Raw genomic sequence first — 26,877 nt, forward strand, 5'->3', positions numbered from 1 at the left:
TTTCCAATAATGTTGTTATTGATTCTTTTTCTATTTTTCTATTTTGTTTTTTTATATGATTATGTGCATTTAGCCTCGGAATAATGATAAATAGCGGTGATACTAATATCTTTTTACAGAGATTTCATAGTTATTTTATAGATATTTCCAGCTAATTTTTAAACAATACAATGTACTCATTTCTACATAATCAAATACTGAACTTCAAAGTTCATAACAATTGTAAACTACCTGTTTATTCTTTGATATTTTATTCTTTTATCCACTATTCTTATTTTACTTCTTTTAGTTATTATTTATTCTGTTTTTCCCCAAATGTTTTAATAAATAAATTTTTAAAAATTGATTCAGTTCTTGCTGCCAGTGCTAGGTTTATTATTGCCAAAAAAAAAAAAAAAGTGTGTGTGTGGGAAGCATCAATCAAAGTAATGATAAATTTAGTCAAATCTATAGATAATCCTCTGCAATATAAATGTCATTTTGGATTGGCATATTTAAGGGTGTTCCATACATACTATAGATCAGGTGCTTTCACTGAGTGTGCCTGAATCTAATTGTTATCAACAAATAATGCAAATCCTGAGTGTGCTATCGAAATACGTTCCACTGTATACAGCAGACCTTATCACCAGATTAACATTAACAGGACTGCAATCTATCTTTGGTAGCTGGAAAGCATGACAGTAAGCAATTCCTATCTTAAGATAGCTGCCTCTATTAATATTAGTTAATTTTTTCTCTAAAATGATTTTAATTTAGAAAATTCTTTACACGCCTTTTATTTGAGGTTAAGTCTGAATTTCAATAAAGTTATCATATTAGTTCTGAACCAGAGCATTATTAAATTATGCCTTACTCCTTACTATGATAATCTTTGTAATCCTTCCTTTCCGGGAAATACAAAACAAACATGTCTGAAATTCTCTGAAACTTTGAAGCTTCTGCTTGGATTCTGGGTGATGCCATGGAGACTGGCTAAATCTACTGCTGAACCCTTCAGACTTGAATCTACTAGCCTGAAAGCATCTTTGTGCAATTCCTCAGCAGTACTTAATGGTCAACCCTACCACTCAGTGGAATGAAGCAGTAAATTCATGTGGGTGGACCTAAACCTGCTGCTCTCCCCAGATGCCACTGGGAGTAATCACTTATGTGTATCCAAGCTTTGCAGCATTCTGAAGCTTATTTTACCTTACTTTCTGCCCTGTATGTGTTCCTCTAATTTCTAAGAAGTCTCAAAATGCTTTACTGAGGCAATCCTAAACATTGGCTGAGGATTGCAAAATAGAACAATTCTTTATACTAAAAGCAGAAACCACAAAAACTGGTTGCCAAACAGCAACATTTTGGGATGGTGATGGTAGGACCCTATTTGGAAAGCTCACCTGCTGAGATAATTTGGCAGCAGCTGCCGCCAGTCCAGTTTCAATAGAAGCAACTCTTGTACCTTCTCGGACTGGTCTGTCCTGCCGTGGTACTGATGGACCAACTCTTGCTAAATGCAGAAGGAAAATTAAACAGTAAAGGTAACAGAGTAGAGTACATATACAATCCACACATATTGCTAATGACAGGACCTTAACTATTTCAAATACTGCAAAGAAACAAATAATATAAACTCTAATATAAAAGATGAAATATAGGTTGGATTCCCACAAACTGCTAAACCTAGGTTAAGCAAACATATTACTATGATCACATAACATGCTATGTCCATTTATTATGGCTTAATGTGATGGCCTGATTCCCACAAGATGCTAAGACAATGCCTGCATTGGCTGTATTTGTGCCAAACCACAAATAACCCAATCCCATTTTAGCCAGGTTCTAGAGTATGGTGCAGTCTAGGAGCATTTAATTACAGGATGAGAGAGGTTTAAAAAATAGAGAAAGGGAGAGGTTTAAAAAAGTCTGTTCAGTAAGCAAAACTCTGATAAATAGCTCTATGATCTGCAGTAAATGAACAAGGATTCTGATGCCCAGGTTTTCCATCAGATCCTAAATTAGATTCCTGAAATGAAGAAATAATAGAATGGATTTTCGCAAAAACTTTATTAAGTTCTTGTAATCAAAGCAAACTTTCCCTTGGTCCCCACAGTTCTTCCCTCCCCACCCCCCGGGAAGGACAAAAAAAAACTAGTTGAGTCCTGAGTATGATTTGGATCCTCAGTGTTTCAAAGCACTTTGGAGTATTTGGCCCCAAAACTTCTCAGAATATTCCAAGAAATTTAAAAGCAGAGCCACTGTACGATTAGTGCACAAAATACAAAATTGGTTTGAAAAGACTTTAGTTAGATCCAAAAAACTCTGTAGAAATTCTTCAAGAATACCATGTTTCTGATCTCCAAAACCCAATCCAGAAAATAGTAATGCTCTTCTTTCTACTTTTGTCTTTTGTAATACTAAAAGATAGTAAAGAAAACAGACTGGGTGCCAACAGGCCAGGACAAACTACTTAGAGCAAGATATTTTCCACACTAAAATCACTGAAATCTATGATGAGTTTATCTTATATGAGTTTGCATTTAAAAATATTAAAAATATTACCTGTCGGGCTGTATGGTGCATCATCTGAACTTTTCCTTTTTTTTGATCGGGATTTGAACACTGGATTATCTTCATCTGATTCAAGGGAGGGATAAACTAAAACATGAAAAATAATAATAAGAGAGCCTGGAATGGCATTAGAAATTAGGGCAACCCTTTCATCCTTGTAGAAAACTGACTAATATCATCAGTTCTCAAACAACAGTTTGGCAGCATAACTGACTTTGGCCTTTCCATGCTACTGAACCTTAAGCAGCAACAGATATAGCTACTGGCATAGCTTCCTGCCTCTTCTCTATTTTGTAGCTGGCTGGCCTCCTGCATTGGGGAAAACAGCAGAATTATTCTGCTATTCAAGTGGCTCCAACAGATCCCAAGGACAACATCTCTGTCCAGAAGAGTGCAGTGCTAGGATCAGCGAAGATACTACACAGAACCCTCAAACTCCCAGGCTTCTGGTAGAGGCCTTGAGAATGAGGAAGACATACCACCCATAGGAGTGAGAGGGGATTGATTTATTTATATATTATACAGATAGTCCTCATTTAACAACAATAGGGACCAGAAAATTGGTCATTAAGTGGCATGGTCATTAAGTGAGTCATCATGTGACTGGACCCAATTTTATGACCATTTTATGATGGTCATTAAGCAAATCGCATGGTTGTTAAGTGAATTCCAGCAAAAGAATTCATTGGAGGAGCTGGATTTTTTTTAACAAGCATGTGATCATTAGATTGTACTGGTTCCCCAACATCTGGCATGGACCTTATTAATCTGGGCGATGTCCACGCTGGCATGACTCTCTTAGTTCATGTCACTCTCATACCCGAGGTAGGTAGGTGAAGCGTTAGGGGGTCTTTGCCCAAGGACTCCTACTTGTAAGGTAGGTACCAGCTGGGATTTGAACCCTGGTCTTCCGCATCAAAGGATGATGCTCTAACCACTACGCTAAAAAATATTTAAAATCTATCCCACCTATATGAGAAGCTTACTCTATAACTAGACAGAAATTATTTTAATACTGCTTTCTCTGCAACAAAGCTCCCTAACATTCCATTTTCACTTCTGTAGGGACATTTCTTTTTTCCTTTCAATAATCCTCAGTTTCTAGGCTAAATTGCATTATGGTTTGAAATAAATTCAAGTTAACTGAACAACCTACCCAAAATGGAGGTTTTGTTTTCATTTCTTCTGCTAGGGCAATACTATATATACACTGGGAATAACTGCACAGTTTAGCCGCTAACTGAAAATGTGCTGACCAGATGTAGCACTAATGGAACCTTGGTGGAATAAACCATCTTACAACAAAGCAGACCTATTAAGTGGTAGCATAAATATGTAATTAGCTAGAATGTTTATCTCCCCAGTACAATCTTCTCTTCTTTCAGGATGTCACATTAAGTGCGTGTCTCTACATTATACTTCTGCAAAGTTTTAAAGTTAATGTAACTTGAGTGATATATCTTCAGATACTGTAATTTTAACATGTGTTTATGTTTTGTCAAATCTGTACAATGAGGAGTCACGTTTTCATTTAATTTCATAAGATTTCAATATGTATTTTTAATATTCAGCACATTAGATGCTGAAAGCAGAGACAAATTATATGTTTTTAAGGGGTTGCATCAAAGACAACTATTTTAATTGAATTTTGTGTACATTCCTAAAATATGTATATTTCTTAGAAGCTAAATAATAGTATATCCATCTACTTTTACAGACACCTCAAAGTCTGTCACTTTATTTTAATTTTTGCTGCCTTTGAGTCAGTCTTGACTCCTGGTGATTGCCTGAACTAGTCCCTGCAGTTTTCCTGACAATATTTTCAGAAGTGGCTTGCCATGGCCTTCTTCCTAAGACTGAGAGAGAATGACTGGCCCAAATTACCCAGCTGGCTTTCATATCTAAGGGAAGACTAGAACTCATAGTCTCCTGGGTTCTAGTCTGGTGCCTTAACCACTGCACCAAACTGGCTCTCTTTCCACCCTTAACATTCCATTTAAAAAATGAAATTACTTTAACTTTGATGAAGCATTACTTCAGTGCCTCGAATCACTCAATCACTTATTTTAAAAAGCAGCACACAAGTTTCTCCTTTTCTCCCCGCCCTCCCCCCCCAAATTGAACTTGCATGTTGCAACGTAAGCTGTTTTTAAAATTTATAGAATATGATACAGCATGGACTGGAAACAGGAAGACAAAGTGTTAATTGACAGGATGAAGAAGAAGAACACAGAGAGATCTGTCTACACATTTCTGGACTGGGATTTTATGGTTGATAAGGACAATCAGAAGTTGCAATAACTTTCTTGAACAAAGACTTGGTGAAAACAAATTTTGTTTTGCATAGCGAAGCTAAAGTTATGGTTCTGAACTTACAGATGCCCAGTTCTTGGAATCTGCTTTAATTATCATAAAGGAATGTTTTCTGTCAAGGCATCAGAAATTATCCCCACACAGGTACACAAGGGAAAATCATTTGAATGTTTACCCAGTTTGGTAACAGCCTAAAACTAACTCAACGAAGCCTGGGTCAAACAGCCTTTATTACACTATCCAAGTGAGGAAGCTATATAGAATTAGCCTGCTGCTTACCTAACTCTCTGCAATTTTGCTACCAAATTAGGGCAGAAAGTAAGCGTGGGAACTGCTAATTAATGTTTCAGAGATGATATGCAGCTCTTATGTCTTGGAACTGATGCTCAGATTCCTTCAAAAACTCATGTGTGATAAGCCTCAACACACATTCAGACATAACACTTCCCTAAACTTACTTTGTAAATTTGAAATATGATCTCAGCTGCAAAATTTGCAGTGAACTCCCACTCCTATGTCACAAGGAGAAAGTTGCCAAATGCAGTCAAAGTTGATGAGCAAATGTAATGTTCACTTTGAATCAGCTGCGCAAGACAGACTACCAGCAAACATTTGGGACTCTGCCTCAGGATCTCTGACAAAGAAACAGGGTGCTACTGTTTTCCACTTCAGATGAGCTATCTTCAGACATTTCACTGCATAAGTATATTTCAACAATCACTATCAAGGCGAGAACTTAAGTAGGCTTTTCATACCGTAATCAGAATCTTTAAAACAGGCATCTAAGTGGTCCTGGTCCTCATCGTAATCTTCGATATCAATGTTGTTTTTTGCAGTCTTTTTCAATAATCGTTTGCCTGCATTTTTGCTGTTGCTGCTTCCAGATTTTTTGGAATTGGGGGCAGAGATAGAATTATTCTTAGCTTGATTGGTGCCCCATGAAGGCTGTAGGCAGGACTCTGAAGACTGGAGATTTGCCATTGACAACATTCCTTGGATAGCTTCCTGTGTGCTGGGAGATGCAGGTGGTTGACTAAAAGAAAAGAAAGAGGGAAAAGCGAAACCTTTCAAATTAAAACACATATAGGAGTTACAGAATAAATACATAATGCCATAAATTGCATCTATGTCATCACTATAATATCTGTTGCTCTTTTCCACCACCTTCTTAGGCCAAACAGGTCAATCCCCCATAAGCAAATGTACAGAATCAGATTGGACATTATGGAGAGAAACCTACAGAAACCAGCAGAAGGGGATTTCAGAGGTTCATCTGAAACATGAGAGCACTTTCACCTCCCGCCTGAACTTCCAACATTTCCTTCTTCTAGAAGAAGACATCATTGTTCCCAGTTCTGCTGAAAGAAACAGTTCTATCAATTGAATATTTTAATTGGATCCATCCAGTATATTTAAATACAGAAGTCCCAAGGGACAATTTTAATGAAAATTCTAGCATGGATGTTCTGATATTACATTTCATTGCAAAATTAGGAATTATGGATGGCTCTTTCAGTTGATTCAATGCTATTCTCTTTTTCCTTACAAAGTAAAGGGCTGAAATAGGTAAAATACAGACAAGCGAAAACAAGTCCAGCGGGAAGCACATAGTTTCTCCCCTTGAATTTCTCATGTTTTGGTTGGCTGTAATTGTTGTTTTATTTATTTTCAAGAATGGCTCCATCAATTCACTCTTACAAAGCAGGAGTAGGCAAAAAAATTATCTAAGTACTTCCAGCTAGCAATTTCAAATGAGAAACACTGTAAAGAAATGGAATTTGCACATAGTGCTTGAAGGCAAAACCAGGCAAGAACTGAAAGACCAAGAAAAATCTCTTCTAGAACTGCCTGGAACCTGATCAGAACTGCAACACAGAATCCACGGATCACTGCAGATGACCCGGTATAATTTTAGATGCCACTGGGTAGCTGTCCACAGGTCCACGCTGCAACATTGCTTATACCACAGTGATCTGCACGGAAGAAGGAAACATTTTCTCTGACTTCACAAGAAGTCATCATTTAAAGTATGCAACAGAACACTTGATAAGCCTGAAATGTTTTAAAATAAAACAAAGCAAAAGTTCCTTGTACTGAGGAAACCAAAACTGAACTATTTGGCTACAACTGCACAAGATACACTTGGAGAAAAAAGGGGTGAAGCATGAAAATGGCTGTATTATGCTTTGGTGTTGTGTGACAGTCACTGGCATAGGAAATGTTGGGGGTACAAGAAAGAATAGATTCAACTAAATATCAACATATCCTAGAAGCTAATGTCCCACAATCAGTGAAGAAACTGACGATGACAACAGGCTGGCTATTTTAGCAAGAAAGCAAACCAAACCATATCTCCAAATCAACCATGAAGGACAGGAAAGAAAGAGAAGTTTTGGAATGGCCCTCACAGTCCTCAGACTAGAATATTATTGAAACTTGTGAGGGAAATTTCAGACATGCAATGCATAGAGGAGACCTAAGAATATTTCTGAGCTAGAAGACTTCTGCAGGAAGAATGAGAAAAAAAAAATCTCAAAGGTTCTTAACTGGTTACAGAAAACATTGTGAAACTGCTATTTCCACCAAAGAAGGTGTTGGAAAGTACTGACTGAAAGGGTGTCCAGAGTTTTGCACCTGCCATGTTCATTATTTATTCTGAATGCATAAACAGCTGTCCATAAATAGTAAGCATGCATTCATATTTGCAGAAAGGTGTAGTGTTTAACTTTGTATCATGCTAAAGTTGTGTCAGCTTGCATGCAACTGTGTTTACTTATAAGTCAATTTTCTTGTGAGGGACTTGAAGAAATGAAAAGAACAACAGTAGCTCTTTTTTAGCAGGACAGGATATGGGTGAACACTTGCTTCCCCTCATTAAGAAAATGAATTCAAAAGAGAAGTTAGTGAGAAGACAGCCAATACAATACAATACAATACTGTTCTGGAATATGTTAAACTCAGGAAAGACATTCTATGATGTTCAGCATGTTATGTTTGGATCACTTTTGGGTGGAGTTGGTGTTTTAAGGAATTTGTCCCTTTTGTAGTGCTATACCAAAAATTAGCAGATCTGTTTTGTTTTGTTTTTACCATTATCAACTCCATGAGCATTTAAGACATTTGCTTGTTTTCTCCAAGAGCTCTCTTAAAACCTTGAACCCTGTATCAAATGTAAATGGACCATCAAAAGCTGCCTGCCAAATGGGAACATTAGAGAGGAACTGCCTAAAGCAAGGTGAGCGTTAGCAAATAAATTGTGGGATCTGATCAAAACCAGTGGCTGGGGAGGGAGAGGGAAACCAAGTTCTTCATGAACTCTTAAAGTGACAGAGCATTCAAGCACAAGCACTGAAGCCTCTCCTGAGTAAACTTCATCTATTTAAATAGAACTGAAATGGAAGAGGCTCCTGAAGGATTGTGTTATTTTTAATTTAACTGCCTGTCACTTTGCCGTGGGCTTAAAGATTCTGTTGCCCTGTTCTTGAACAATTTCCTTAATATCATTGAGATCTGTGCAAGGGGTGCTTACATTGGATTGTGCCCAATGTGTTTTTCATTAAGAATATTTGCAGCTTAGCAATTCTAAGCTGGATCTGCTCGAAGTGAAATATAAAACAGGAAACAATTATTAAAGTCTGGAAAGTCATATCCCCTTTTTGTAGTTTTAGTGATTATTAGAATATATTTTTCTTTAATGAAAGCAAATGCTGAAGGAGAGCTTTTTGATATGTAGTGAATGGCCGGTGCCACATTCTACACATCATTAAGACTAGTTCTCTGGCTGAATGGCAGCTTTGAACTGTGGGTGGACATTACATTGAAAATAATATAATCATAGAACTCCAAAACCTCAGGAAACTTCCTGGTTCCTTTAAAACATATGTATGGTATGTGTTGACAGTCAACATTTGAATGAATTTTTTTTTCAGCCATGTACAAGGAAGAAGAATTTTGAGCAATTTGGCCAACATTTTTGGAGTTGTTCTGTTTATAACATAATTTCCAGGCCTAACCCCCCCCCCCCCGGCTCCTTTCTCTTTTTTATTGTCATGTTTATCAATGTGAGGTTGTGTTGATCCTTTAATGCTTTTGTATATAATCCTGTTGTACTTTTCTTTTGTTCATTAGTATTAATTAAATTTAAAATGGTATCTAGAGGGGATAATTATACAAAATGCAGCTTATACAGTAAAAAAAAACAACAACTCATAGCTAATTTTACCTGTTATGTATCAAAACTATGATTAGTTCTGTCATTCTTCCACTTTTACCTTGAATAAGCAGACCTTAACTGTTCAGTTTATGCCTCATATGTAGATTTTAAAAAAATTCTATATAAAATTACAAAAATATTTCTCTGTAAAGAGTATATAACTATAATATAAATTCCAGTGCATTACAAATGATAGCTATTTCTCCAAAAGTGAAGCACAAAAGGCTATTCCAGGTTTTTTTATCCAGACACAGTCCATTTGTTTTTCCATTTCTGCTGTATCAAGAATCTACTATTAATAATTCAGAAAGACAACATGGTTGTGTTAAAAAGTAAGTATTAGAAACCTTATTGGGGGAAAAAAAACATCGATGAACCATTACTCTGTACCTTGATGTATTATTTCTACAACACGGGCCCCAAAATTTGTGCCTGACTGGAGGTTCTCCAAATTCAGTTCCAACATCTTGCTTTCTACAGAGAGATCTAGCATCTCTCTAGCTATGAAACCAGTATCAATACCTGCATCTTTGTGTAACTGCTTGTGGTTTCATTTATCCCAGAAGGTTAATGTTTATATAGATACTGATTTAGACAGACAAACTGCATCTAGTCAACGATCAGTACTGAGCAGTCAGATCAACTGCTATATTAGCTTTCTAAATTGCTCCAGAATAGGGTTACTCCAATACATTGTGAGATGCTACAGTGCAGCAAAACTCAGCCACCAGACACTTGTGCAATTCAAAGGATTCTTCCCACAATGGAAGGGGTATTTTGTCCAGAAATGTCTCAAATCTAGATTTAATGATATCAAGATTTGCTTAATCAGCTCCAGATTGATTTAGAAGTACTTCTCAATAAAGTACAGAGATGGTTTATACCTTGAGTTCTTCAGGAGTTTCATTTATTCCTAATTCTTTGTTTGAAGCAATTGCATAATGATCTACTTTGAAATTAATTGTGAGATTAAATGTCACAATTTAATCAGCAAAATGTCCCTTTTGTAAAAAAAAAACTATTAAATTAATTCTCCCAACAAATCAGAGATCATCAATTCAATGGATTACCAATGTTTGCATGCACCAGATAGCTAAGGTACAAATACTGGAACTAGAGCAGTGCCTAGCCTTGAGCAATGATACACAACCTAGGCTGAGGAGTGGGGGAGCTAAGATGTGCATTTGCTCTTTGGTGGGATATTGAGGGTGATCCCCAAAAAGTAGACAAGATCAGATGATCTTCCCAAATTGATTATACTGGATTTTAATGCAACTTAAATTATATTAAATGTAATCCATATAATTACTCTTGCATATTTAATCATTTCTCCCACTACTCATTAAATAGTTATAATGTGGTGGCAGTCTTTGACTAGGTTCTGGAGGGTTAAGGCTTTTAGGGATTGTATATGATGTGTTGTAAAACAGAATCTACCAACATTGGTTAAATCTATATATCTACCCAGTGTTCTTTAATCACTAAAATACATTATGTGAGATGTAATTCAGAAGGAATGGATTCTAATTCCTCATTAAAGAATTCAGGTTGTCTTGAGCAGCCTTAAATGCACTAGTGAAATGGAGGTATCTCAGGAACGTTTCTGCCATAATACATTTGCTAATCTTTAAGATGCCACAAAATTCTCCATCATTTTCGGATATAAAGGGTATATACAGGCAGAAAAGTTGTGCTGCTTTGAGAAATTATACTGTATCTATTAAAATGATTCTGATTTCAGTACAAGGACAAGTCCTGTAAGTTCTTTGCAAACTTCATATCCAGAACTGCAAATGGTCCAGGAAAATGGACCACCATAGGCTGCAGTTTAAATGTGAAACAATAGGTTGTGCAGTGATCTCAGTTTGGACAGGAAAAGGTGGTTTAGAGTACATGTAGATGCATGTTGCGCCTGTCAGCAACTGTTTTCCTTTAAAAAACAGACTTCTCTGCTTTTTTTTCCTGGGCTTTTCAAGCCAACTTTGTCTAGTGCATCCTTCCAAAGAAGCAATAATTAGGAGAATGAGCAAATGAGTAAAATATATTTTTCTACATAAATTAAGTGATTCTTATATTCTCTTAATTAGAGTATTCAAAATATAATAGGATTTTTGTGGTAGATTTTCAGCACTTTTAATAGGATGCATTCTAGTTTCTTAACTGTACTGCAAACGCATTCTGCAATTGCCTGCCTATAGGCATGAGACAAAAAATGCTAGCAACAACAAAAATAAAAATTCACTCAAAGGGATATATATTTATTATGGAATAGCATGGCTAATGTCTATATATGTATGTCCCATCAGATTTAGAAGAGAGGACATGCTCCAGGTCCTTTGTATCAAACAATGCCATCTTGTTGGACCTTAGAATCATGTCTTCTCAATGGCAGCGCCTCCCTTGTGGAACAGCATCCCCCCAGAGATTTGACCCCAACCTTGCTAGACTTTCACGAGGCACTGAAGACCTGGCTTTTTCCCCAGGCATTTGGGTCTGTTGTTATTGATGTGTTTTTTGTTTATTCTTGGGCACTGAGGGATTACATGTGGTGGGTTTTCTGTGTTTTAATCTTTGTAAGCTACACAGAGTCACTTGTGTGAGATGGGCGACTAAATAAACCAAATAAATAAATAAATAAATAAATAAATATTATAAACACGTATTATTTAGAGGTCATACCTCCCTTACGCCTACCTGTTGCTGTTGTACTCTAAACCCCCAACTTCCTTGCTTGCCTGCAAAAGATCTAGAATGCCTGCTGAACTTCCAGTCTCTTTCTTCGCTTTAGAATTGCGCCCTGGCTTGGCCTCTGTGTCAATGTGAAGAGAATCTTCATCAGAGGAGTCATCACTCTGCAAAAGCCAAAGAAAAAGAGTATAACTCAGTCACTCGTGCCTTGATCACCTCCAGAATGGATTACTGTAACATGCTCTACATGGGGCTGCTCTTGAAGAGCATCCAGAAGCTTCAGCTGGTGTAGAGTGTGGCTGCGCGGACAGTTATGTGTGCCCCCAGGATGGTGCACATCACACCTCTGCTCTGTGAGCTGCATTGGCTGCCAGCCTGCTTCCGGGTGCAATTCAAAGTGCTGGTTTTGATCTTTAAAGCTCTACATGGCATGGGATCAGGTTATCTGAGGGACCACCTCTTCCCAATTATAACTACATGTCCCATCAGGTCCAGCAGGAGGGGTATGTTGAGGGTCCTGTCTACTAAGGAGTTCCATCTGATGAGATCCAGAAGATGTGCCTTCTCCACTGTGGCCTTTGCCCTCTGGAACATCATTCCCCCTGAGGTGAGATTAGCCCCATCCCTGTTAGCCTTCTGGAAAGCCCTTAAAATGTGGTTTTTCCACAACCTTGGGAATCCCACAGAGAGTCTGCAAGGTGGTTGTATTATATGAGTTGATTGGTATTCTCCCACAATCTTTTTTCTATTTTTTTTAAATTTTAATTTGTACTTTAATGTTTAGTGTTTTGGTGTTATATTGTTTTAATTGTCACTGTGGTTGTACACCACCTAGAGTCATGTTCTGCGAGATGGGTGGCTATGTAAAGGTGCTAAACAAACAAACAAACAACAAATAAATAAAAATTATGCTAATCGGTACTAAAACCCAATACATGTCCACTTAGCAGTTATTTGACAGATATCATTATAAAAATGATTTTGGAAAATAAACACTACTTTTAATAATCTAGATACAGTCCAAATAATTCTACTGGATTCTATTGATGTACCAAGAGAAAGACAATTCTTGTTTGTCGGTATATCCTCAAATCCAATTCTTAAGGATTCTTTAACCCACAGAATTATTAATTATTATTAATGAGCAAAGGGTTGCACCAGGAAGAGGAGAAAAATAAAACTCTTATAAGAGCTGAAGGCCACTGGAGGGGCACTAGATTCCAGACTTAAGCCGTTTCCATAAGCCAGTCAAATCATTCATCCAACTAGCATAACATAATTAATATTTGACTAGCAATAGATATCCAGGGTTTCAGGAGAAAACTTCCTCAACCCTGTCTGGGGAAGTTTCGTTCTGTGTAACCAAGTGATAAATATAGTGTTGTGTCCAACTGTATTTATTCATCACTGGAAAGGACACTTGACATGGATTTTTCCTTCAGCATGTACCCTCCAAATCCATTCCAGAGGACTGAAGAACAACTGAAGAAGATTGCAAGGAATGAAAGATAAAGGAAAGCAAAGTCCCTTCACTTTAATGGAAGCCCCTGTAAGCACATAGATGGATGTTAAGGTCTTCTAGGAAAGAAATGTGCATTGCTATAAGAAGAAAATACCTTTCTTGTCAGTGTATAAAAGCAATCAATATACAATGTATGTCTATAATTTTGTTTAAGCGGCACAAATCCTATTAGGGATGAGAGCAATTACAAACTGACAGAATACCTTGTATAATACTGATTCCACTTTTGGCTTCTTAACTGGAGTGTGCTGTGTGGTCTCTTTTTTATCTGATAAAACTAGAAAGAAATTGAAATATAGATTTTATATTTCAAATGTAAAACCAGCATGTAGCCAATCCATTTTATTTTTAAAATGTATTTCCAGCTACATTGGTAATAATTCATTTCTGCACATGCACTATTAGCTAAAAGGTCTTCATCACACATACTGAATCACCAAAATATGTAACCAATCTGCAAACAGATTAAACAAAGCTGGAAAAAATGACACTGTCCAAACAATTATACCCACACCTGCAGTAGTCAGTGCCTTGACATCTGCTTAAGACAACCCTCTTTTGGTAACTCTGAGGGCCACACACAGAATTCCTTAGTCATTACTTTGAATAGAAAATTATCCTCAGCACTCTTTTTGTTGTTGTTGTTGTTTTTGGTTTGTTTACACAAGAGTAGAAACAGTCTTACATGACAAATCTCTTTTTGTAGTGTTTTTCTTCCTTCTAATTGGAAATTCATCTATCTTCAGTTCTCCATCATCTGAGACATATTCATATTCATCTTTCACAGGTTTTGCTTTATCTTCTTTGAAATTTTGCTGTGACCCAAATATACCAGGATTCAGCTGAGTTTTCATTCCTTTTGATCTATTAAGATAAAGGAAATTAAATCAGGAAGAGCAATACTGGAACAAGTTTTAAATAAGAAATTTCATCACATTACAGCCATTTTGGCCTACAATAAATAGCAGATATTTAGAATCCACAAATGTATATATGTAGAGAAACAGTGAATTTTATTTGTAATATTATTGGAAAGTAGCCAGCAAGATACATGGTACAAGATACCAAAAACACAATCCTTCTGGGGATTTTTAATCAACTAGGTATCTAAATTGATAATGATAATGATAATGATAATGATAATGATAATGATAATGATAATGATAATGATAATAATTCGTCTCCTCCTCCTCCTCCATCACCATCACCATCACCATCATCATCCCAGATCAATCCACTGCAGAATGAATCATCACTAAAGATTACAGATGATAATCTACCACCCTGGTCCAGTGCAGACTGATAGATGTTTTTAACTTCCCAGTATAAAGCAGAGAGAGAGTGACCAACCCAAAGTCACCCAACCAGCTTCTGTTCACAAAGGACAACTAGAATGTGGATCTCCCTACTCCTAGTCCAGCACCTTAACCACTACACCACGCTAGCTCTGGCTCTCTCTCTCTCTCTCACACACACACACACATGCACGTTACGTGGTCAATATATAACCTTTACTACGGAAGTGAGATATTACTTTTACAGAAAAATTACAATTAAGGAGAAGATAATAGAAATACAGATTGTAAAACTGTATTCTCATTATAAAAATTCTGTTCATGCACGTGACTGCAATCCAAAATAAATTTCATGGATTCCTTTGTGTACATGTTGTGTCTGGATCAGTGCGGCAAATTATGGTCCATTACCTTTAATAAAGAGGCCTTATCCTGCAGTGGACTGATTTGGGATGGTGGTAACAATAGTAGTAGCAGTAGTAGTAGTAGTAGTAGTAGCAGTAATCTTTATTGTCATTGTACTACTTGTACAACGAAATTAAATGCCACCCCAGTGCAGCTTTAAAAATATAAAAACCATAGAACACATAAAACACATAACACACATAAAACACATGAAACACATAAAACACAACCTTCACATTCCATATTGCACAACCCCTGATGCTGCATTAATTGTTAAGTCGTGGTAACAATCAATTTGTGATAATAATTTCCTTTTCTTGCTGTATGAAGTTTGAAGCCCTATGCATCTGAGTCATCAGCAGATATGCTTAGAAAACAATCATTTGAAAAGTTATCCTGCACAACCCCCTTTAGAATGAATGTGAGTTGTCCAAGTGGGCACACACAGTAGGGCTTTCTGATGTATCATACTGAGGAAAATCAAGACGTGGCACATATTTTCTCCTTGTCTATAGTTTGGTCAGTATAATAGATCTATAGCAAATCTATTACGTGACCTGTTTAAATACAAGCATCAAAAAAAGATTGAGAATCTTTTACCAGAGAATCAAAAAATAATTAAGAATAAATTTTCTATCTCTTTTATGTGAGCATATGGAATTTAGCTTTCTGCTAAGTGAATCGAGTTAAATGTAAGTATCAATATATGACTGTACTAGTCTACTCTAATACAGACTGATGTTAATATTATGTAGCTTATTTTAAAACTCATCTGATAGACTATGTGTTCATCTGCTAGGAACCGACCAACCTCTATGGATCTTAAAAGTTAGAAAAAAATGAACTCTATTAAATTCAAATGCAGCACCATCTGGTTTACAATATAATCATGTATAAAAACGCTGAAATATGTAGTTCATATACATTCTACAGACATACCCATTTATACAGAAAAAAATAATATGAAAAAATGAAAGATGCTATCAACCAAAGGTTCTGTTATTAATATCTACTAATACTATTGAGTTTAGTCTTTGTCAACTGAACAGTATCATTAGTATCACTAAAACAGATTTTCTTGCTTCTCAAGAAAATTCTGAACAAAGGTAGCAAAAAATGAGTTCATTTATCTTAGTTGTCAAGACACAGCATGAAATAATTATTTTCAGGTTAGGCTGAATGTAACGAAATGTTATTAATGATAGTGATAATATTGATTAAAGCAGTTGCAGATGTTTAAGATTGTTAAAAATTGAGGGGGAGGGATTGTGGCATGAGATTGTACCAACATGAGATTACATGTTTATGGTTACAGATAAGTAGCATCCATTATGACTTCTATATTCCTTTCTATGCTATCCTCAAAGTATAAATCAAAAGGGTGAAGGGACACTGAAGTCAGAAAAAAATAGGAAAGGAAAAACGTATTAAATTTATTATGGCTGCCCACTCCAATACAATCAAATGACTAGGCAAGAAGGACAGATGAAAGATGTTGTTAATAGTAAGTCAGCACCTACAACATCATGCAATAGCATCTGTGGATTCCCAAACTGAAATATTCTTGAAGGAGTTCTTGATCCAACCCCTCCTTCTCATCAGGCACAGCTAGGACCATTCCTTCCCCCAACTCCTAATGAAGGATGAGGTTCCTCCTCTTCAGAATTGGAACCATAAAGAGAACCCTCTCCTTCTGCAAAAGGAAGATCTTTATCCAAACTTTGAATCAATCATGCCTGACTCTGGATCATGCCAATCTTCTAGTATAGGCATGATGTCTGGGCCTCCCCACCTTCTCCAGTGTGAGAAAAGAATTACTGGAAACCACCAGGATATGAAGACTGCACCATCAAGTCTGATGCTGCAAGCTACCATCTTTATTTTGAAGGTTTATCTTTAGAAGATTGGCCAGTCATCTATCAGCTCTTCACTTTGCCTACTATGCTTACAATTTTATCATGTTTTGTCTCAACATGAAATATTTATTGACAGTTTTTTAAAGAGTCAGATTTTAATAAGAGTATAACTCTGAAGTTCCTAGCACTTTTATCTCTTCATAGAGATGCAGCATTTCTGGATACATCACTCCTTTCTAGTTAGAAACCAAAAAGCCTATAGTTGTTCCTTTGTTTATGTAGTCCTTTACTACACATGCTTTTTAGAGTCATTATGACTCTAAGCAGCTCATAACCAACAATAACAGTACAATATAAATAATACATATCCATTACTCATAATAGAAATAAATCATACCATTAAAATACCCTGTGTTATTGAAATAACAATTCATCCTATGATCATCTTGAAAAATAGCATCAAATATCATCAGAACAGTGTCACATATTGCAGGTACCTCCCATTTCTAATACCTCAGACCCTGAATGCTTTTTGAAAGAGCCAGTTCTTCCCTCCTTTTCTAAATGTGAGGAATGAGGGCACAGATCTTTTATTTGTTTCTGTTTTCCCCATGCTATGGGACTATGGGAAAACAAAACCTACCTACCTACCTACCTACTTCCTTCCTTCCTTCCTTCCTTCCTTCCTTCCTTCCTTCCTTCCTTCCTTCCTTCCTTCCTTCCTTCCTTCCTTCCTTATCACTGAATCAAGTTGGGCAACTTCTGAAGTCACCTAGGTGGGATCGAGTAATTTCTGGAGTTCTGGATCTAGACTCGAATATGCTGGAAACAGTCACCCCTGAATTCTCTAGAACTTTTGCTTAGTAATACCTGTTTTGAAGTTGCCAATTGCACTACCAAGCTTCCTCTATCTAATTTCTGAGAAGCAGACCTACATTATTAACAGTGGTACAAATCTATGCTTAAGTCTGGGTCATGTTTTCATACAAGAGTTCTTCTTTGAGTTACGTACAGCAAAGATAACATTTTATATCCATCTTCCTCTTTCTTCCTTTTCATTACGTTACCTCAAGTACAAATATGTTTGGGCATGTCTACTTACACCTAGGTTCAACTGGGAATAATATTGGACATATTAAGTAAATTTTGAAATTCAGCAGGCTCCCAAAAATCATCAGAACAAGTACTGGTTTTATTAGTCAGTGTTCACCTACCCCAGTATTTTCTTGTTGGAGAAGGAAAACATAAATTTATTGTCTTTATTTCCTGATAGCGGTGTCTTCTCCAGTTTGTGCTCCTCTTCCATTTTTAGTAATGAATCAGGTTTACTGTTCTGAAAATTAGAGGGAAGCAATTATTATTTTAGCTGTGAGAGTATTTGTTGCTCCATAAAATAAATGGAATATAAATAGCACAGTGTACATCCCAGCTTTGCTCCCATAAGAACTGTTCTGAGTCATATAATCTGTTACAAAGTGAAAATACATATGTTGACTTATTTGGTAATATGGCTGCTCAGGAAAACCCTAAATAGTCCAATAGCACAGCAACAAGGGTACTGAAACAGTCCTTATAGTTGGCTGCTGTAAAACAACATCGTTCCTTGGAGCTTAAAACCGGCATGGAGTTTTAACTGTAAACTAAAACACTGAGGTCAATTTTATGTGATAAAACTAAGAGGAAAACAGAAAGAAATTAGGGGTGATGGAAAACAATTACCATTTCATTAGAATGTATTTAAGGACAAAAGGCATTGGTTAAAAAATGTGCTATATCTTAAATTTCCAGCAACAGAATCCGATGGGCCATCTGATTTCACAGCCATGTGGGACTGGATCATGCAAAACAGCTCACATCTTGCTATGCATGGATGTGAAAATGTGAATTAGACTTCAGTGAGATTTATGATGGGACACGGCACAAGAGACAGGATGGAATTGCACACTAGCCTTATGCCACTGAATGCTGTGTTGATGAAAACTATTCCCTAAATTGTGAAATGAATGTGCATCTATAGGATCAATTAAAAATACATCTGCATATGATACAAATGGGATTGTACATTTGTCAAGTGATTATACTAATTGCACAGTAAGTTGAATCCTGGGACCTCTTGTGAGAATAGTTTTCATCCACAGAAGGAAATCCAGTGCACAATATTGCTGAAGGCAGAGAGTCAGGAAGCACTTTTCACTTATTTTCCTGCCTCACTGCAAAACCTCCTTCAAACCTCCCCTTCACTACTACACTGAGTGCTTCAAAATTATTTGGAAAAAGAGTGCTAGCAAAAGTTGCTTCTTTTCCATCACACTAGCAGAAGTAGAACTATGCTAAGGAGATATTCTTGCAAATAGTGTATTAATTAGTATCCATTATTATGTTTCTCAGTGATACATACTTTGTGATTCTTAACTCCAAATAATTTCTTGGGCTAATTGATTTCATTATTAATGATTTAATCAATTATCTTTTTACTTACTGTGTTTCACATGCTGCATCAATTGCAAACCGTCTTTACATATTGTTTGTTAACAAATGGGTGGCATATAAATCAAACAATAAATAAATAAATAGTTGACCATGGTTGAATTGAAACTGGAAAAATGCTTTTTGCAAACATTTTTCAAATACAATCCCCCCCAAAGCAAAGAACAATCATCAATAAATAAAATAATTTACTATTGCTGAGTTGAAACTGGCAAATTCCTTTGGGGGGGGCAGGCATTTTGCCTAGCACAACCCCCCAAAAAACCCAGACAGAGAAACAAAAACCAAGCTGGGCCTCTGGCAATTTTCCAGAAAGGGAGAGGTCAATAGAGCTAATGATATGCATGAAATTTTGTCCTCACTCTGAATTAGTTTTGTGATAATCATTTCTGAATACTCAACAAAGAAAAAACAAAAACCCTGTAACTGAAAACATTAAATTAAAAAAAAAAGTTAAAGAAACAGATCACTGGAGCAGCAAAACTGGTCTAACCAGCAAAACAAACTAACAAACAAAAAAGCAAAAAGTCAGGAGAAGTTTCAGAGAACATTTCTCCAAGCTATATTCCTTCTTCTTTGTGCTAAAATATTTAGTAACGAACACTAAAGATAACCATGGTCCTTCCTGAAATGTTTATTGAAGCCCAAGATATGAGAGGGTATACCTTATATTTCCATTTTGCTTCTGTTTTGGATTTATTCTGCTCCCGAACCTCAAACTTTTCCACTTCATTTTGTTTATCAACGGGTTCTTTATTAGGGGTATTCAAAGCATTCTTGGCAACCTAGTTAAAAGTAATAGAGATTGACAGGTTATTTCAGATGCAAAGACAAAAAAATATGTCTCTCTCCTGCTACTTCCCATATGTCAATTTGGTCAGTGTGAATTTTCAGCATAATAGGAGCTAAGATATGCCTAGAAATAATTTGACATTGATGGTTAAAAGATCAAATGTCATCAAACAGAAAATTATTATTCTTTATTTTAAAAGCACTCCAAGGTGCAGATAATAAGGAAAACGTGTCAATCTGCTTGTCTAATGTACTATTTGGCATATTATGGACCAATTCTCACAACTTGTGCAATCCATAGAGATCTCCAGCATGTGGAATAATCAAACAAAACGTCATTAGCTCCTAGAAATTCTTCATATTGCCAATGACATTGGTTAAGGCACTAAACCTTCCACATTACACTCCCACTCTAGTGTGAACATCCACTGATTATACTGCAAAACAAACCAACAAACCAGTAAAACCCACAGACAGAAAACTGGCAGTGTCACCACAACTAATTTCATAAAGGGAGCCCACACAAAGTCAGGGTAACAGAAGGGGAAGGGAATGGACTAGGAAGGGTATATCAGTTCTGGAAGATCATGTTCGTAAATTATGCTTGGATACCAAGAGGCTGGAAGCTCACATAACCCCATGAGCTAAAGCAGGAGAGAATCTATGAAGAGATCTCTGGCCCCAAATTCTTACTGAACATTAACTCTGCTCACCTTTCCCTTCTTTGGTGTTTCAATCTTTGTTAGGGCCTCTTTTGTGTGGGCCTCAAGAAGGTCTAAATTTGGAATGGCAGGTGGAGGCGGTTCTTTAACTTTTTTGCCTTTTTTCTTCCCTTCCCCCTTCACTTTTGGGGCTTTGGGGGGTTTGGGGGGCTTAGGGGGCTTGGGAGGCTTAGGGGGCTTGGGAGGTTTAGATAGTTTGGTGGGTTTCGGTGCTTTTATTGCTTTGGGAGTCTTTTTCTTAGGGACTTTTTCAGCTGGTGGCGGTGGAGGTGGTGGAGGCGGCGATGGTGGTGGAGGAGGTGGTGGAGGCGTTTGTGGTGCAGGTGACGGTATTTCTTCTTTCTCCACAGGACTGATTTCCTCAACATTCACATTAGCACCCACTTCAGGTTTGTTGACTTTCAGAGCATTCTTCAGGAGAAGAGAATATAAGCATACTGTCAGACCCAAGTTTCATATTTTCACTGCTACAAAATAGGCAATCTTCAATGTTATTTTCAGAATTTTCCCAAAGATTTCCAAAAACGGTTCTACTGTTTTTGATTGACAGTATTCAGAGAGCAAGCCAGAGTTGCTTCTCCATCATGGTTTTATCCTATCTTGCTCCACTTACGACAACCATAAAAAACTGAGGATATAACCCATTCTACGATCATTTTCCTATAGTTTATTCCTAAATTGTTATTTCAGGATGGGACTGAGGATCAATACTGAACCCAAATGATATGGTCAGTCCATGTCCATGGTAACACAATTCCTACCACCCATCTAAATTAGCTACTTCCCAAATAGGCAATCGTCAAGCATGTTTTATGGAGATAATTATAGCAGGCTATTAACTGGAAAATAAAGAATCTGGTCTTGGGAAGAACTAATCTGTCCTTACTATTTCAGTTTGAAATTTCTATCATACATTGTTTTTATTTTGTTACATGTAATATTGCACTAAAGCAATGCTATTTTGGTATGTCTTTCAGAAAAAAATCTCCCTTATACACCAGTAGTTATAAAAATAAAATGTTGCATATTTTGGTTCTGAGCATTAATGTGGCAGGTTGCCTTTATTTTCTCTTGTATGTTGTATAGTTTCTATAGACTCTATAGCAAAATATAAAATTGAAAAAGTCTGACTTAAGCCTCACTTAAATATTGTGCAGAAGTGTTTAGGCAGTCATACACTACTTCAGAAATGTTTTTATTAGGAAAATATTATCACCTAATTATCATTTTAAATATAGAGAGTTGTTAAGTTGATTTTTCTATTATTATTTTTTGTTTTCAAAAATCCTAGTTTCTTCCATTCTTTTTTATTAAAAGAATGAAGACAGACCCTTATTTAAAATGCTAATCAGTTTAAAAAGAATACAATTCAAATTAATTTGCAAGAGAGATACAAAAGAGAATTTCATTTTCCTCCCAAGGTAAAATGGTCATTAAAAGAACAATAAACATTAACAGTGTATGATTAATTAAAATGAAATTATTTTCTACTTATGCTGCCATTTTAATAGTCATCAAAATTCATACTGTGTGCAAAACCCATAAAAGGCCAATTGCTTACTTTTCTTGCCTTGATTCCCTGCCCTCAGAAAGAAACAAGTGCTCATAGTACAACTTGGGTAAAATTCAATGATAGGAGATTAGTGAACAATAAAAGGAAGTACAAACGCTTATGGTGCACAGCTGAACTATAGAATTAGACAACTTTCTGGTATTAATAGCTATTAATATCAACATCTGGTAACAGAAGCAGTGTTCTTCAAGAGTTGCTTGTGGGCTTTCAACGAATCTTAAAAGTTGAATTCCCATTTTGACCTGATATTTTTTTTTTATTAAACTGTACTGAATCATATATTCCTTCAAAGTATGCTGAATTAGCTTTGCACATGCTAACTATTACAAGGATATTATGGGCTTTTTATTGGAAAAGTCATACGATCCCTACATGGATGAATAGCTAACCAAGCTATGAGGCGTGTTTCAATGACCAGAATAACTTTATGACTTAAATCTGATATAGAACTTAATTCAAAGTTGAAACCATTTCTAGACTACTATTTAACATGTGGATTTGTACCACATCCAAACTTTGGGTTTCTCTATGCTTGGAGTCTATACTTCAGTTTACCAGATTTTCAGATACAACAGACTTTTACTAATATGGATAGAATTTATTGTGGTTTACAATTTCACTTGATTTATACTATTTTGATCATGGTTACTGAAATTCATGCTTTGTTTAGAGCTTAACAGATAGGTTCAGTTACCCCTAATTAATTAATGATATTTCTGAAAACTAAAACCTCCATGACATTTGTAAATCCCTTGCTTATTTATTTGCATTTTATTATTTTACTCCTTTTTCTATTTCTTTTTCTTGTTTGTCCATGAATCTTCTTTATGTGCTTAATAAAACAAATACTGAAGGGGAAAAAAAAAGAAAATACAGATTATGAGCTGAGTTCCTTGGGGGCTTTGCACAGGTACACTGTAGCTGGTCATTGTAGAGAAGAATCTGGCTAGGCTGGGCTTGGATGGGTCTGATTAAGAGTAACTCACTCAGACGATTTCAGTGGCTGCCATCCTTTATAGTAACAGCTTCATCTGAAAGCTACCTGCAGGGCTGCACTATCAAAGATGACAAAGCATCTCTTGGACCTGGAGCTCCCTTACCTCTTGGAAAACCTTTCCTACACCAGCACTTATTCTTTATTGCCCTAATAAGCTGCCAAACGGAGTCCAAACTCAGCGTGGAAAATAAATTTAAGAGAAGCTTTATTTGCAGATAAAAGAAGACAGGTATCCAACAGAGGCTATATATAGGTGTATTAGATAAAGCCAGCCGTAATGAAATACACTTGTTACATTTAAAAACATAAATCATAGGTATGTGGCCTAAAATGAATAAGACTTTCTTTCACATTAAACTACAAATAGTGACTGTTGTATATTTCAGGAAAAGGAGTTCAACTGATCATACAGAGATCAGGAAATCATTTCTTAGAAATAAGCAGAACCTTTTCTGGTACTTTATGGGAAAATGCATGAGATATTTTATTCAATAAAGGATACTCACCTCACTTAATCTTATTTCTTTGGCAAGGTCCTTAATTAGCTGTGCTGGCTTAAAATTTTCTGGGAGTTCATCTTCATGGTCCACTAAAGCCTTGAATTGAATAAAGCAAAATACAAAAGGTTAAAAATGTGTCAAAAGTTCTTATAAGGTTACATTATTTAAAATCATGCAGGACTAACTTTATGGAGTAATTCAAACAAGACAAAAATTAGTAGTTTAGAATTATGAACAGGCATTCCTCCATTCACAGCAAGATCCTGCATATGGAAAGGGTCTAGAGCCTCTTATGGAAAGAAAGTCACATTTTTTATGTTTCCTTTCCCCCAAAATCCTCCATGCCATCTCCCACACTTTCCTGCCCTTCCTTCTGCCAGGTCCCCCTCCCAGAATTTCATGTGGGTTCCCTAACCATTATCTTCAGTGCTATGACTCAAGTATTTCTTTCAGTACATCTGAGTGACAATGTAAATCAGGATGCAAAACTGTTCTGATCTTATAGAAAGTAATTTCTGTTACCTAGAAAGTTGTTGATTTCCTTTTTTTCTGAATTGCCATCCAAACTTATACAGCAGAAAGATCCCTACCTGCTTTTTAGTCCAAGACCTGAAAGCACCGTTTAGAATTTTTGCTCCCTGGACTAAATGAGAAGGAGGCTGCTTTCCAGCTTTGTGCAGTCCTTGACAGAAAGAAAAAAAGAATTCCATTCAATGAATGTGACCAATTCTCTCTTGATGTAGATTTTAAAAATCATATATGTAGGATAGTAAGTGGGCTGTCAAAAAGTTTGTGAGTTGAACATCTAAGGCCATAAATCAGTAGCTCCAAAGCTTGAAGATTAGTTTTGAATCTGAGTTTGAACTTCCTTCCATTTGTATTTTGCTTAGCTACATTCTGGCTTGACTACAAATGTTAGATTTAATGACAATATTTTAACTGATAAAATCTGTGCCGACCAAAATGGGGATGCTGGTATTAAAAGACATAGAACTGAAGCTAACACTGCATTAGTAGAGAGAACATTCCCACTTCCTCTGTTCATTGTTGCTCCCTTTCTAGGTCCCTGCCTAGAAATTGGGCAAAAGAAATTTGCACGAGCAACATCTGGTTCATGCAAACATCCTTTATCTACTTCACCAATCTGAGATCCCACTTCAGTCTCCCCCAACTCACTGTGTTTCCCTACCGGGAAGTTGTATATTTTGAGAAACTCATCACTCAACTGGGCTTCTCATGCTCAGTACTGGACTTTCATAGTTTTAAAAGTAAAGCATTTACCCAAAACATTCGTTTCCACTCTGTGAGTTCTCACCTGTTGATTCATTATTATCTGTTCACATGCAAACATCTCAAAAGTGTATCAACAGACAAGTTAGGAAAGATTGCCATATAGACCTAAATCCAGTTTTTCCTAACCTCTTTGCCTACCAAAGTCCAATGTTTAGCATTTTGGGCAAATGCAATCAATATATGAATTTATGTTGATACAACCATTAAGAAAGGATGAAGACTTTCAATATTGTACTTTTTAAAAGAAAATCATAAGAAGATGAAAAGCACGTAACCAAAGTAAAGAATAGCTCCAAGAAGGCAAGAACCAAGAATAAAGGGACAAATAGGATGAATTTATGGAGGGGAAATTAGGAAGGTTACAAAGGTAAGACCTTTGGGAAGCTGATGTTAAAAAGTTATCTTCAGAAAACTATGGCCAAAAGCTTGGGGTGGAGACCAAGTAACAATCTTTCCAGTGCAGGAGTGGCCAACAAGTATCCTGCAAGCTACTCCAGTACTCAATTTGTAGCCTACCCAGTTCACTGGCAAAATAGGACAGCAAAACACTAGATTGGGGTGACACAATATTTTCTTCCAAAGTAAAGGTGTGAATATGAGCTGGAAACCTCCAACAGGCCACCCACTTGCTTTTCCTAAGTTTCCTCAAACAGACTTGGTGAAATTCACCCAGTGTGCCCCAAATGTTGGAGACACAATTTTTAGCCATTTGGGAAAGGGAGTGGGAGGGCAGAAATGGGGGATGTTTGCCCCATGATGGCTGTCATTATAACCCTTAAGAAAGCCCTAAAGGAAAAAAATGTGTGGAAAAAAATGGTATTCCCACTTCTGGTAATCTCATCATCATTCCAGTGACAGAACCACAGTTGATTAGAAGAACAAACTGTGAACCCCACCCTAACACAAATTTCCCACTCTTGATAAAATTCACCCAGTTGGTGAAATTACAACATTTGTTACCATAAGATATAGTGATAATATTAAAAGGCAATTAGGCAAATATACAGAGGATTCACCTGTTAATCTTTGCTTCTAGGTTGCTACAATTCCAGTCCTTTCTTCAAAAAGGGCTCATATTTAACTCAAATCACCTTCAGGATCAAGGTCAGTTTAGAGCTATTGTAGTATTGCAGTTAAGAGCTTGGACTTGAAACAGGGAAATATAGGTTGAAATATCTAATCCACCACAAAGATCAGTGGGGAACTCTGCACCAGTCTCAACCTGCTTCCTACTGTTGTTGTATGGGAATAAAATTTTGGGACCCCTCTGAGATCTTAGAGGAAAGTGAGATATGAATACATAAATAAATACATATTTAGGATTAATTCTAGTACCTTATTGGTGAAGTGTTTATTTCCCCCCAAAATGCATGTAGATTATTACAAAAAATGGGTAGGTATGGTTGCCCGCTTATAATGGAAAATAACGTCATCTTATAGAACAGGAACAGGAAAGACACTTTCGTTTACCTTTAAATGATTCTAGCAGGTGTCTTCCTGTGTACCAACATGCTGTTTCAAAGTTGGGAAACTGGGTTAAGCTGACAATTTTTAATCGCCTTTCAACTTCATATGCTCTAGGAGACACAGTAAAAAAAGTTTCAGTTGCAAAGATCACAAACAGTTTTCAAGTGTTCTCCCCACCCCCCAAAAAAAGATTTCTAC

The 26,877-nt window shown here is 36.5% G+C and overlaps 1 protein-coding gene and 1 long non-coding RNA gene across 3 annotated transcripts in view; one reads left to right on the top strand and one right to left on the bottom strand.

Annotated features, from left to right (window-relative positions):
• Positions 1-26,877, top strand: part of LOC148216715 (uncharacterized) — a 78,478-nt gene that overhangs the window by 24,378 nt on the left and 27,223 nt on the right. The gene's annotated exons all lie outside the window — the stretch shown is intronic.
• Positions 1-26,877, bottom strand: part of PHF2 (PHD finger protein 2) — a 132,391-nt gene that overhangs the window by 6,720 nt on the left and 98,794 nt on the right. Inside the window, exons 9-20 of the mRNA XM_088134165.1 lie at positions 26,683-26,789; positions 24,510-24,601; positions 23,926-24,015; positions 20,841-21,260; positions 20,001-20,120; positions 18,063-18,181; positions 13,978-14,156; positions 13,496-13,569; positions 11,777-11,934; positions 5,625-5,902; positions 2,548-2,643; positions 1,386-1,495 (exon numbers count right to left, since the gene is read on the bottom strand). Coding sequence (XP_087990291.1) covers positions 1,386-1,495; positions 2,548-2,643; positions 5,625-5,902; positions 11,777-11,934; positions 13,496-13,569; positions 13,978-14,156; positions 18,063-18,181; positions 20,001-20,120; positions 20,841-21,260; positions 23,926-24,015; positions 24,510-24,601; positions 26,683-26,789 — 1,843 coding nt within the window. The remainder of the gene's footprint in view (positions 1-1,385; positions 1,496-2,547; positions 2,644-5,624; positions 5,903-11,776; positions 11,935-13,495; positions 13,570-13,977; positions 14,157-18,062; positions 18,182-20,000; positions 20,121-20,840; positions 21,261-23,925; positions 24,016-24,509; positions 24,602-26,682; positions 26,790-26,877) is intronic.

The sequence above is a fragment of the Python bivittatus genome, unplaced genomic scaffold, assembly GCF_059951505.1.
Source record: "Python bivittatus isolate LINGU-HERP-01145 unplaced genomic scaffold, Pbiv_v1 ctg000080_np1212, whole genome shotgun sequence".
NCBI classification, from domain to species: domain Eukaryota; kingdom Metazoa; phylum Chordata; class Lepidosauria; order Squamata; family Pythonidae; genus Python; species Python bivittatus.